Below are 13,462 nucleotides of genomic sequence, written 5' to 3'. Positions count from 1 at the left end.
TGTATAGGGTGATGTATAGTATGCTGTATAGAGCCCAGTATATGTTGTGTATAGGGTGATGTATATAGTTTTGTAAAGTGTGCTGCCTAGAGACTACTATAGGTTGTGTATGGAGTAATGTATAGAGTCCAGTATAGGTTTTGTATAGGATAATATGTGTAGTGCCCACTATAGGTTGTGTATGGAGTAATGTATAGGGTCCAGTATAGGTTTTGTATAGGATGATATGTGTAGTGAGCTGTATGGAGCCCACTATAGGTTGTGTATGGAGTAATGTATAGGTTTTGTATAGGATGATATGTGTAGTGCCCACTATAGGTTGTGTATGGAGTAATGTATAGGTTTTGTATAGGATGATATGTGTAGTGCCCACTATAGGTTGTGTATGGAGTAATGTATAGGGTCCAGTATAGGTTTTGTATAGGATGATATGTGTAGTGCCCACTATAGGTTGTGTATGGAGTAATGTATAGGGTCCAGTATAGGTTTTGTATAGGATGATATGTGTAGTGCCCACTATAGGTTGTGTATGGAGTAATGTATAGGGTCCAGTATAGGTTTTGTATAGGATGATATGTGTAGTGTGCTGTGTAGAGCCCACTATAGGTTGTGTATGTGTGATAAATATGGCTGTTTATGTGGTGCCATAGATGCTCATGTATACGGTATCTGTTCTCGTACACACTGTACCTTGTGTTCGTCCCGAGCAGTAGGCGATATTTAATACGATGATTGCAGGGTGGAGTATACAGGGAAGGGATCGGCACATTGGGCAACAGATACTGAGCAGGTCCTCCCTATGTGTACACACATGTGCAGGACAGCAGAGGAGTCTCCCATCATTTCTTTCTTCATCCTTTAATGGTGGTCGAATAGATAATCAGGCTGTGTGTGTGGAAAATTATCATAGACAAGAAATGTTGTCATGTGGATACAGGCAGAGACCCCCTAAGAATGCAGCACAGGGCCCCCTCTATCCAAAACCATAAATCAGGGCCTTTATAAGGCTGGATCAGGGCCTTTATAAGGGTCGGATGTTTTCATGGAGCTTAAGGTTCACGGTGTGCCCCCCGGCTGCACGAGCCCGTCTTACCACAATTACTAACAGATGAGGCCGTTCCTGAGCCGTGTCCTCACCCATAGCCTGGAGGGTGAGACGTCTCCGCAGGATCAGGTTTCTGGCCTGTTTAGGTTGCTAGAGCTGTAATTTTTGGGGAGGGTCCATGGTGCCTGATTTCCCCCCGATGGTGGATGATGGGTTTTCTTCTTTTTTCTGTAGCTTTGGCAGCTCAGGAGCTGAATATGAAGCAGATGGAATTGGACTCTGCCACAGCCAAACTGGATCAACTGCGATGGGAACTGGAAAAGGGAAAGCCATCCAATTCCCCCAGCAAGGCGGAGGTGAGATGAGCAGCAAAGCCATCGACCCTGGAGTCAGGGGGATCTACCATTGCTTGTCCCAAGACTCCAGCCACATATTGGATTTGGTCAGACAGCTGAGTAAAAGACACCTCTACATATATGTCTAATCTGTCATCTGTCTCTCCACAGGGGGCAGAAACTTTCAACCGTCAAAACTCAAACCCCAACCAGTCACCGTCCCTCACCCTCTGGTCTGTGGCACCACAGTCCCCATCATCGCTCAACCTGACACCTCAAATACAGGGTACACAGGGTTCTGAAGCTTTCATCCGTCAGAACTCCAACCCCAGCCTGTCACCCTCCCTCACCCGCCGCTCTGTGGTGGCACCTCAATCCCCATCCTCGCTCAGCCTGACTCCTCAACTGCATTCCACCAGGTCCAGACAAGAGTCTACCCTGGCGGCCCCAATGTCACTGTCTATGACCATGAACTCCACGTCCACTGTGCCTTCTGTATCCTTCAGCTCCTCCCCGAACTTTACCCGCAGGTCCCTGCCAGCCGATGGTGGTGACACATATATGACTGTCCCATCCCGACCATCATGGGGTCGCCCCACCTCCCCTCGTCTCCAGTACTTTGAGCGCCCTGCATCTTCCTCACCAGCCCGTCTGTCTTCTGGTTCCTATGATTATGGCTTTGTGCCCAGGTCAGTCTCTCCTGCCCCCGATGGACCTCCCATGGGCATGTACACAGAATGGGCTCCACCTCACAGACCCCCTCCAGCCTACGAGGCTCCTCTGGGATTCTCTGCACCTCGCTACTCAGGTGAATGTGGGGAAATATTATTTCAATGACTATAGGAGATGATTTTCCAAAACCCCCATAACTAGTCAGATGGGAGTTGTAGTTATGTACCGTATGTTCTGACGAGGGGTGAGGCACTGCCATTGTTGTCACTGTCTAATAAGGGTCAGGGGATCTATGGGGCAAGCATCTTACAGATCTTTGTGTTGTTTTCTTCACCACAGATAATGTCGGCTCCCTCCAGCGCCGCCCTCCCCAGCGCAGCTGGAATGAGTCAGATCTGGACACCGTTTTTGACAAGAAGACCCATCAAGAAAGTGAGTGAATCCTCCGGAGAGCAGCTGTGACCCCCCCCAACTGAACGTTCTCATCTCTTATCATACATTTCCTTCCACAGGGTCTGATCGGGTGTCTCTGGGTGGAGTCCCTGTCATGAAGGCCTGGAGGGAGAGCAGTCTGGACCCGGCCCCGGTGAAGGGCAAGGTGAGGGAGGATGATCATACAGTCTGTGCATGGAAGGTGCCAGACCTCACAGAGTACATGGGGAGGGGGTACTTGTCATATGTGAAGAATGTAGGGTCACAGGTATTTCACACATACACCACTGGTGTAAGCTGATCCCACCGCCCCAGGCATCTGCTCTAAAGATGGGATCTGGTTGGAAGATTAGCCACAGGTTGTCGCTGATCTGGTAACTGCTAGACGGTTGTGAGTCATTGTGTGCAGCGCCTCAGGCACCGAGTGACACAGGACCTTCTACTGGCAGCGGCTGAAATGTTCCAAGAGCACAAGAACAGCTGCTCCCAGATACATTGTACAATAATAAATACATACAGTGGTCCCTCAACATACGATGGTAATCCATTCCAAATGGACCATCATTTGTTGAAACCATCGCATGTTGAGGGATCCGTGCAATGTAAAGTATAGGAGAGTGGTCTACAACCTGCGGACCTCCAGATGTTGCAAAACTACAACACCCAGCACGCCCGGACAGCCGTTGGCTGTCCGGGCATGCTGGGTGTTGTAGTTTTGCAACATCTGGAGGTCTGCAGGTTGAAGACCACTGTTAGAGGAAGTTGTACTCACCTGTCCCCGCCACTCCAGACCGTCACCGCTCGTCACCGCTGCCCAGGATGTCGCCGTCCATCGCTGTCGCCGCCTCCTCGAGGTGTCCCTGACGCTCCGGCAAGGCCTCTGCTTCCCTGGCATCCGTCCGCTCCGTCGCCGCCATCACCTTGTTACGCACGCCGCTCCTATTGGATGACGGGACGGCGTGCGCAGCGATGTGATGACGACGATGGAGAGCGCCGACGATGGAGGGGATCCCGAAGAGGGCACGCCGGAGCCCCGAGGACAGGTAAGAAACATCACCGGAGCACACGGGGCACCGTAAACGGCTATCCGGCGGCAGCTGAAGCAGTCTGCGCTCCCGGATAGCCGTTTATGCGTTGGCCCCGACATAAAAAAGCATCATATGTTGATGCTGCCTCTGAGAGGCCATCGTATGTTGAAATTATCGTATGTCGGGGCCATCGTAGTCACTGTATACATATAGTGCATATGGAAAGTGTTCAGAAATAATTCAAGCATTTCTCCATCATTCTGCCCTCAATCCTCCATAATGAGAAAGTTATAACAAAATGTTACAAATCTTTACTAATTTATTGAAAAGGAAAAACTATAATCCTGCAGTGACATAAGTATTCATACCCTTTACTCATGACTGAGGTGAAGCCCCTTTGGCAGTGATTTCAGCCTCCAGTCTTCTGGGGATGAGGCCACAAGGTTTACACACCTGGATTTGGGGATTTTCTTCCATTCTTCTCTGCAGATCCTCTCAGCTCTGTCAGGTTGGATGGGGACCGTCGGTGGAAGCCATTTTCAGGTCTCTCATTGGGTTTGATCTTTGGCTCGAACCGAATGAGAGTTGTCACTAAGTAACTCCTGTGTTGTCTTGGCTGTTTGCTTATGGTCTTGTAGAAAGGTGAATCTTCTGCCCAGTCTGAGGTCCAGTGCCTGGTTTCCCCCAGACATGATGCTGCCCCCCACCATGATCACTGTAGGGATGGTATTGGGCAGGGGATGGGCAGTGCCTGGTTTCCTCCAGACATGATGCTGTCCCCACCATGATCACTGTAGGGATGGTATTGGGCAGGTGATGGGCAGTGCCTGGTTTCCCCCAGACATGATGCTGTCCCCACCATGATCACTGTAGGGATGGTATTGGGCAGGTGATGGGCAGTGCCTGGTTTCCTCCAGACATGATGCTGCCCTCACCATGATCACTGTAGGGATGGTATTGGGCAGGTGATGGGCAGTGCCTGGTTTCCTCCAGACATGATGCTGCCCCCACCATGATCACTGTAGGGATAGTATTGGGAAGGTGATGGGCAGTGCCTAGTTTCCTCCAGACATGATGCTGCCCCCACCATGATCACTGTAGGGATGGTATTGGGCAGGTGATGGGCAGTACCTGGTTTCCTCCAGACATGATGCTGCCCCCACCATGATCACTGTAGGGATGGTATTGGGCAGGTGATGGGCAGTGCCTGGTTTCCCCCAGACATGATGCTGCCCCCACCATGATCACTGTAGGGATGGTATTGGCCAGGTGATGGGCAGTACCTGGTTTCCCCCAGACATGATGCTGTCCCCACCATGATCACTGTAGGGATGGTATTGGCCAGGTGATGGTCAGTGCCTGGTTTCCTCCAGACATGATGCTGCCCCCACCATGATCACTGTAGGGATAGTATTGGGAAGGTGATGGGCAGTGCCTAGTTTCCTCCAGACATGAGGCTTAGAAATTAGGCAAAAAACTTCCATCTTTGTTTCATCAGACCAAAGAATCTGGTTTCTCACAGTCTGATCTTTAGATGCTTTTTTGTAAACTCCAGGTGGCATGTGTTATTACTGAGGAGGCTTCATTCTGGATTACTTCTGGACCATAAAGCCCAGATGGTGGAGGCTGCATTGAAGGTTCTGGACCTTCTAGAAGCTTCTCCCATCTGCACTCAGGATCTTTGGGGCTCAGCCAGAGTGACCATTTGGTTCCTGGTCCCTTCTTGCCAGGGCCCTTTCCCCCGATTACTTAGTTTGGTGGGCGGCAGCTCTAGGAAGAGTCCTGGTTCTTCCTTCTTCCATAAAAGAATTATGGAGGCCTCTGAGCTCTTTGGAACTTTCAGTGCAACAGAAATGTTTTGTCCCCTTCTCCAGATCTGTGCCTCTACACAATTCCGTCTGCTCTACAGGCAGTTCTTTCCTCCTCATGGCATGGTTTTTGCTTTGATATGTATTGTCAGCTGTGAGACCCTATATAGACAGGGCTACGTCTTTCCAAATCCTGTCCAATCAGATGAAATTACCACAGGTGACTCCAATCAAGGTGGAAAACATCAGATTTAAATTTTAGAGTCATAGGATAGGGTCTGAATACTTATGTTTATGTAAAACTTTAATTCTTCAGTTTTAAATTAATGTGAAGAAATTAACATCATAACTAGTTGAAGACTGATATAGTGGTTATATAAGATTCAGCATTGACACCTGGTTTTTAGAATAGCCCCAGATGACACAGAGAATCGACTGTAAATGACAGCTCCAGGCACTACAGTCACTATTGATGAATATTTATAGAGGAATCAAAGCTGTCTCAAAATGATGTGTTCTTAGAGCTACATTTATTATTTTCCTCACGTATTATTACAATAAACATTATTTCTAAAATTCTACTTAAAGTTGTTTTCGGCCTCTGGAAATTAGGGATATTCTGTCCACATAAATCCTATACGGTGGCTTTAGGGCAAATAACTTGTTAGTTTACACAGAATTTATCAAACTGTGTCCCTCCCCACCAGCTATGAGTTATTATAGTGAAGAAACTGCTGTCATAGCTGGTGGGGAGAAGCTTGCATAGACTGTATCTGACTTGTCTTGCTAACAGCTATGATTAACTAAAATAAAGAATGAAGCGACCAGAGGAAGAAGCTAAAATTGTAAATCCCCCCTCTGCGTCTTTCTGTCACCACCAGCCATGACGGTTGTTTCTTCACTATGGTTGATCATAGATGTTGGCGAGAGGAGTCCCTAGACAGTGCAAACTTAGATGAACAGTGGCTCAGGCTGTCTGATAAATCTGTTTAGCACATCTGTAGACTGTCTAGAATATTTTTGTTTGGACCAAGTTTAGACCAAGTCTACTATATGCCAGAACTCAGAATTTTAGAGCATTTGCAATTTGCCCTAATATGTGTGTGTATATGCAGTCCATAACTCCACAGTAAGTAGAGGAGACCCTCATGAGTCTACAGTTAGTAGAGGAGACCCTCATGAGTCCACAGTTAGTAGAGGAGGCGCTAGTGAGTCCACAGTTAGTAGAGGAGACCCTCATGAGTCCACAGTTAGTAGAGGAGACCCTCATGAGTCCACAGTTAGTAGAGGAGGCGCTAGTGAGTCCACAGTTAGTAGAGGAGACCCTCATGAGTCCACAGTTAGTAGAGGAGACCCTCATGAGTCCACAGTTAGTAGAGGAGACCCTCATGAGTCCACAGTTAGTAGAGGAGGAGCTCATGAGTCCACAGTTAGTAGAGGAGACTCTCATGAGTCCACAGTTAGTAGAGGAGGCGCTAGTGAGTCCACAGTTAGTAGAGGAGACCCTCATGAGTCCACAGTTAGTAGAGGAGACCCTCATGAGTCCACAGTTAGTAGAGGAGGCGCTAGTGAGTCCACAGTTAGTAGAGGAGACCCTCATGAGTCCACAGTTAGTAGAGGAGACCCTCATGAGTCCACAGTTAGTAGAGGAGACCCTCATGAGTCCACAGTTAGTAGAGGAGGAGCTCATGAGTCCACAGTTAGTAGAGGAGACTCTCATGAGTCCACAGTTAGTAGAGGAGGAGCTCATGAGTCCACAGTTAGTAGAGGAGACTCTCATGAGTCCACAGTTAGTAGAGGAGGAGCTCATGAGTCCACAGTTAGTAGAGGAGACCCTCATGAGTCCACAGTTAGTAGAGGAGACTCATGAGTCCACAGTTAGTAGAGGAGGAGCTCATGAGTCCACAGTTAGTAGAGGAGACCCTCATGAGTCCACAGTTAGTAGAGGAGGAGCTCATGAGTCCACAGTTAGTAGAGGAGGAGCTCATGAGTCCACACTTCCTGGGTTATTTATGAGCAATGCTTACAATTCATGGCTTTGAATCATGTAATGTAATTACACTTTCTATTCTCTCCCCCTCAGGGCGAGGTCACTGTCTCCTCCACCCTTCCTCGGGGCTACAAGTTCTCTTCAATGGACCGTGGTCCTCAAGGGCCGGATCCTGGTTGGAAGACTGGTTCAGGAACCTTGCCCAGATCTCTTCCTTCTCAGCAACCCATCTCTCGCATTCCTGTTCCTCCTCCTGGAGGCCGGGGCCAGCCACACAGACCACTGCCCCTCTCAATGATCTTCCGTCTTCAGAATGCATTCTGGGAGCACCAGGCACCACCCCAAATGTATTCATCCACTCAAATGAATATGCCACCTGCAGCACCAGTGTCAATTCCTGTCGTGCCTGAATTTCCCATGCCAGCTGCAACACCTGTGACCCCAGCTCCAAATGAAGAGGTCCCTAGGCCTCTAAGCCCCACCCGCCTTCAGCCACAGCTGCCCCCTTCCTTAGCAGAGGTACAGAGGGTTCTGGAAGATATTCCTCGACCACTGAGAAGACGAGGCTCCCAGGAACACACTGCACTGACCCAGCCACATTCTTCAGATCGGAGACAATATCGGCAAATCATGGGGCGACTCTTTGGAAGGGCGGCTCCTAAACCCTCTTTTGTTCCGGAACAGACAAAAACTGAGGAGAAACTTCAAGGATCTGGAAATAAAGCCGCTCTATCTTTAGAGGAACAAGTAGCAGAGGCTGAGATTATCTCCAGGATGAACCCCATCCCTGAGGAGCCAAAGACTGAAGACAAGCCTCAAAACTCCACCATCAAGTCTAGCATTAGCCCAGAGGATCCCATGTGCATCATCCTGGAAGCATCTGAGTCCAGGGTGGGAGCAACAGCTCCTGTACAACTAGATCTGGAGTTCAGTGTTCCAGTTGTGGTCAGCAGAGGCCAAAACCCGGTAAGACAATGTTATGACACATAACATAAGTAACTTACCCCCTTCACACCAGTGTCCTCACAAATATCCAGCCTTCACTGCCCTCACTCACTGCCACCATCCACCTGTGTATTCACTGGTATTAGAAGTGGAGGTAATATCTGGTGATATCTTATTTTTTATCTTGTTTATCTTATTCTTCTATTAAAAGATGACACAAGATAGTGACATGAAGTCTGACCACCACTCTCTTCCTGCAGGACGTCTTCACAAATATTGATGAGGTATATTGGTTTTAGGGATTGACCCTGATCTCTGCTTTGTTTTAGGAACTTCGTTCAGCCTTGAGAGGTCGTAATTCTCCTCGCAGGGGTCAGCCCCGACGTGCCCGGCTGGACCCCCTGATTCTGCTGCTCGATGGGGCACTAACTGGAGAGCTGGATGTGGTCACTCAGGCTTTGAGAGAGGTAGGTTGTGTGGAGTGACCAACAAGTGGGAATAGCAGGAACAAAAAGAGTTGAGTTATCTGTGACAAATGACAACAGTGTAATCGGCGACCACAAGTGAGTTTGGCAATGCAGTGGAGATCGACTGACCACTAAGGTGGTTGGATGGTAAGGTCGTAGTCCTCCATTTATGACCTGGTATGATGATGCTGCTGACAGGAGTTTCTCTGTACCTGACCACAGTGTCTTCTCCTTGGACATCTGATACTTAACCATTATCTTCAGGAGCAGATAACTACATCAGAGACCAGGCCATGTTTCTCCAGAGAGATCTGGATCCATCTGACCAGGCCATGTTTCTCTATAGAGATCTGGATCCATCTGACCAGGCCATGTTTCTCTATAGAGATCTGGATCCATCTGACCAGGGCATGTTTCTCCACAGAGATCTGAATCCATCTGACCAGGCCATGTTTCTCTATAGAGATCTGGATCCATCTGACCAGGCCATGTTTCTCTATAGAGATCTGGATCCATCTGACCAGGTCATGTTTCTCTATAGAGATCTGGATCCATCTGACCAGGCCATGTTTTTATACAGAGCTCTGGATCCATCTGACAAGGCCATGTTTCTCTATAGAGATCTGGATCCATCTGACCAGGACATGTTTCTCTATAGAGATCTGGATCCATCTGACCAGGCCATGTTTCTCCACAGAGATCTGGATCCATCTGACCAGGACATGTTTCTCTATAGAGATCTGGATCCATCTGACCAGGCCATGTTTCTCCACAGAGATCTGGATCCATCTGACCAGGACATGTTTCTCTATAGAGACCTGGATCCATCTGACCAGGCCATGTTTTTATACAGAGCTCTGGATCCATCTGACCAGGCCATGTTTCTCTATAGAGATCTGGATCCATCTGACCCGGCCATGTTTCTCTATAGAGATCTGGTTCCATCTGACCAGGCCATGTTTCTCTATAGAGATCTGGATCCATCTGACCAGGTCATGTTTCTCTATAGAGATCTGGATCCATCTGACCAGGCCATGTTTCTCTATAGAGATCTGGATCCATCTGACCAGGACATGTTTCTCTATAGAGATCTGGATCCATCTGACCAGGACATGTTTCTCTATAGAGATTTGGATCCATCTGACCAGGCCATGTTTCTCTATAGAGATCTGGATCCATCTGACCAGACTATGTTTCTCTATAGAGATCTGGATCCATCTGACCAGGACATGTTTCTCTATAGAGATCTGGATCCATCTGACCAGGACAGGTTTCTCTATAGAGATCTGGATCCCTCTGATTCACTGATGCTTTTCCACAGCTCAGTGATACAATTGTTTTGCCTTTTTTGCCCTCTGGAGTCTCAACTTTCTGTTTCCTTTATAATCAAGAAAAGATAAAAACGCTATAACAGATGCACACCCAATAACAAATATAAAGAATCAAAATAAAATGTTATTGAACAGAAATGAGATACATGATTATCAAAAAGACACACAAATTAAACACTTAAAAAAGGCTCCATAGAGCCACACTACAGCAGGCAGACCAAGTAATGGTCGCCCAAGGACATGAGTGAAAAAATCTGGTATTACCCCCTATCCTGTACAAAGTGCCAATACAATCCTCTGTCAATGTGAATACTAAGTCCTCAATAATACAATAACCACATACAGGATAATAAATGATCCATAAAAGAACCACACTTGTTATTACATCATCATAGGAGGCACCATGTTTCCAAAATATAATCACAATAAGGTGCAGTAAATACTCTTTAGTGAAATAAAGTAAATAAATGTAAACAAGGTAACCGGAATATCACCACATGGTACGGAGATCACAGATAGAGGAAGGAAGGGAGGAACAATAAACCCAGTCAGACCATGTCCAGGGAAAGAACCCCACGCGTTCCGTCACCGAATGTGACTTCCTCAGGGGTGTACTACTACACTGATGATGTAATAACAAGTGTGGTTCTTTTATGGATCATTTATTATCCTGTATGTGGTTATTGTATTATTGAGGACTTAGTATTCACATTGACAGAGGATTGTATTGGCACTTTGTACAGGATAGGGGGTAATACCAGATTTTTTCACCCATGTCCTTGGGCGACCATTACTTGGTCTCCCTGCTGTAGTGTGGCTCTATGGAGCCTTTAAGTGTTTTTAACTTGTGTGTCTTTTTGATAATCATGTATCTCATTTCTGTTCAATAAAATTCTATTTTGGTTCTTTATATTTGTTTTTGGGTGTGCATCTGTTATAGCCTTTTTTGTCTTTTCTTGATTACATTGGTCTATCTTTATTCTAGATAGCAGCCCAGGTTATGCAGCATTACATTATGCTTGAGCCCCCCGCTTTATTCTTTTTATGATTTCTGTTTCCTTTAAACACAATGGTGCTGGACTGGTTGTCCGCTGTTATAGCCCATCTGTACTTAAGAAGTGAGTTGTGGGTTTGGACATGTTAGTTGGACACCAGCGTTGTATTTTCCTGACTGTGTTCCACCTGTTTATCAGAACGATTCCTGACATCCATCTCTGACCCATTATACCGAACCATTCTCCATATTCTCTCCACACCGCTACATGAGGAAACCCCACAAGGTTGGAGGTGAAATCCTGGCTAGTTAAGCCCCAATGTCCAGGCCTCCCTCCCAAGTTGCTCCAATCACTGGATTTTCCCATCTAATGTGGATTTACACTGAAACTATTGCCTAGAAAACCGATCACTAGATTTTATACTTCGCTTCAGGGTAATGGGTCTGATCTCCATAAAGTGCCAAATGTGAAAGAGCAACGGGCTGTAATGAAGTGGCCATTCTGTGTATATCTGCACATACATTAGGTCACAGTATATGATTTTGGTTGTATATTTGATTCCTGAACCTTACATTTCTTCTTGTCTCTTAGGTAAAAGATCCAAGTCAACCAAATGAGGAAGGAATCACTGCCCTTCACAACGCTATCTGTGGCGCCAATTTCCATATAGTCAACCTGCTTATTACCAGTGGTGCCAATGTGAACGCAGCGGACAGCCATGGATGGTAAGGGGAGACAGACACCTGAAGTGACGGGTCTTTTAAAGGAGAACATGATGCTGATAAACTTTTTCCCTTCAGGACTCCTCTTCATTGTGCCGCTTCCTGCAATGACCTCCAGATCTGCCATACTTTGGTACGACATGGAGCCGCCATTTTTGCCACAACCTTTAGTGATGGCAGCTTAGCTGTGGATAAATGTGATCCCTACAGGGAAGGCTACAAGGAATGCCTCACCTATCTGACAGGTAAGGCTTCTCTCCTCCTCTGTCTGCTTGGTCCTCCCTTCACATGGCTGCTCTTACACTGATCTTTGTCTTGCTTCTTTCAGAGGTTGAGCAATGTATGGGGGAGACGCAGAGCGGAGTGGTCTACGCCGTATGGGATTACACCGCAGAGTTTGCTGATGAACTGTCTGTACGTGAGGGTGACTCCGTGACTGTTCTCCGAAAAGACGAGGAAGGCGGCAACTGGTGGTGGGCAGCACTGTGTGGGCGGGAAGGCTACGTGCCCCGCAACTATTTTGGGGTAAGAACATTTGAATAAAACTCGATCATTCTATAAGTCAGGCTACTTTCTGTTTGACTTTAACCCCATGACAACAAGCCAACGTTAATTAATGGGCCAAAAGCCATTTTTGGGTTGATATTAAATGAATAAACTTCATTAAAGTGGTACTCCGGAGAGAAAAATGTTTTCTAATCAACTGGTGCCAGAAAGTTATACAGATTTGTAAATTAATTCTATATAAAAATCTTCATCCTTCCAGTACTTATCAGCTGCTGTATACTACAGAGGAAGATGCAAAATAGTAAATAAAAGCTTTATTGACATGGTTCTGCACTGGTCCTCTAATATTAAAGGGGTTATCCAACATAAGATTATTTTACTACTTACCTGCCAGACAGTTATGGACATGCTTAGGAAGCATCCGTAGTTGTGTTGTCCACCATAACACTGCTGCTTTCTTTTTGTGAAATGGCTATTTCCTGTTGGTGTTAATTCCCTCAAACTACAAGTCCCATAGTTCCTTGTTTGTAAGTTTTTTTCTTCCTCCCACACATCAGCCACCCCACCCATTACAGCACAGCTAGGCTCCCTTCCATGTGTGCTGTGCTTGAAACTACAAATCCCTGCAGTGTTGTGGTGTTATAGCTGTGTGTTCCTCTGGGGGGCGCTCTCAGCTGTCATTTTTCGAGTTGTCCTAACAGATCACTCTTCTATTACAGATGTACCCGAGGCTCCGTCCCCAGCGCAGTCCCCTGTGATGGCGTTAGAAGACATGTAGAGGACTTGTGTATGCGTGTGTGTGTGTTGTTTACAGGCGGCTGCATGATGGTGTGCGTGTGAATTGTCACTTTCTTCCTGTTGCTTCTTTTAGACTTTGTATAAAAAAGAAAAAATTTTTTTTTGTAATAAAATGATGATCATTGAAGGATTCGGTGGGCGTGGTTGTTATTCTCGTGTATAAATGGTGCTCGTGTTATCATTCGGGTTTGATCATGTGACTAAATTAAAGAGTACCTATCATCAACTAAGCTGTCCCTAATCCCTCCCCCCAATCTGTCCCTGACTATCGCTGACTCTATCCCTGTCTATATTTTTACCCAAAACCCCATATAAATACCTTTTTTAGATCCCCTGTGGCTGCTCAGGCTCCTGCCGTGAGCGAGGGAGGAAGGGGGTGTGCCCCGT

At 46.7% G+C, this 13,462-nt stretch overlaps 1 protein-coding gene across 7 annotated transcripts in view; it reads left to right on the top strand.

The window, feature by feature from the left end:
* PPP1R13L (protein phosphatase 1 regulatory subunit 13 like) overlaps nucleotides 1-13,199 on the top strand; it is a 64,131-nt gene extending 50,932 nt beyond the window's left edge. For 5 of the 7 annotated variants that reach the window (XM_056540677.1, XM_056540679.1, XM_056540678.1 and 2 more), the window contains 10 exons: nucleotides 1,280-1,401; nucleotides 1,552-2,188; nucleotides 2,392-2,484; nucleotides 2,565-2,650; nucleotides 7,404-8,276; nucleotides 8,585-8,722; nucleotides 11,640-11,773; nucleotides 11,849-12,015; nucleotides 12,099-12,295; nucleotides 12,997-13,199. In XM_056540677.1, the coding sequence (XP_056396652.1) occupies nucleotides 1,280-1,401; nucleotides 1,552-2,188; nucleotides 2,392-2,484; nucleotides 2,565-2,650; nucleotides 7,404-8,276; nucleotides 8,585-8,722; nucleotides 11,640-11,773; nucleotides 11,849-12,015; nucleotides 12,099-12,295; nucleotides 12,997-13,035 (2,486 nt within the window). In that variant the 3' untranslated portion in view covers nucleotides 13,036-13,199. Of the gene's footprint in view, nucleotides 1-495; nucleotides 1,175-1,279; nucleotides 1,402-1,551; nucleotides 2,189-2,391; nucleotides 2,485-2,564; nucleotides 2,651-7,403; nucleotides 8,277-8,584; nucleotides 8,723-11,639; nucleotides 11,774-11,848; nucleotides 12,016-12,098; nucleotides 12,296-12,996 lie in introns of those variants that run through there. The other 2 variants (XM_056540681.1, XM_056540682.1) reach the window with 2 other exon arrangements.
* Nucleotides 13,200-13,462: the final 263 nt, after the last annotated feature.

The sequence above is a fragment of the Hyla sarda genome, chromosome 9 (assembly GCF_029499605.1).
Source record: "Hyla sarda isolate aHylSar1 chromosome 9, aHylSar1.hap1, whole genome shotgun sequence".
In the NCBI taxonomy this organism is placed as follows: Eukaryota; Metazoa; Chordata; class Amphibia; order Anura; family Hylidae; genus Hyla; species Hyla sarda.
The sequence above is the reverse complement of the archived record's forward strand: the minus strand, read 5'-3'. Positions and strand labels throughout refer to the sequence as shown.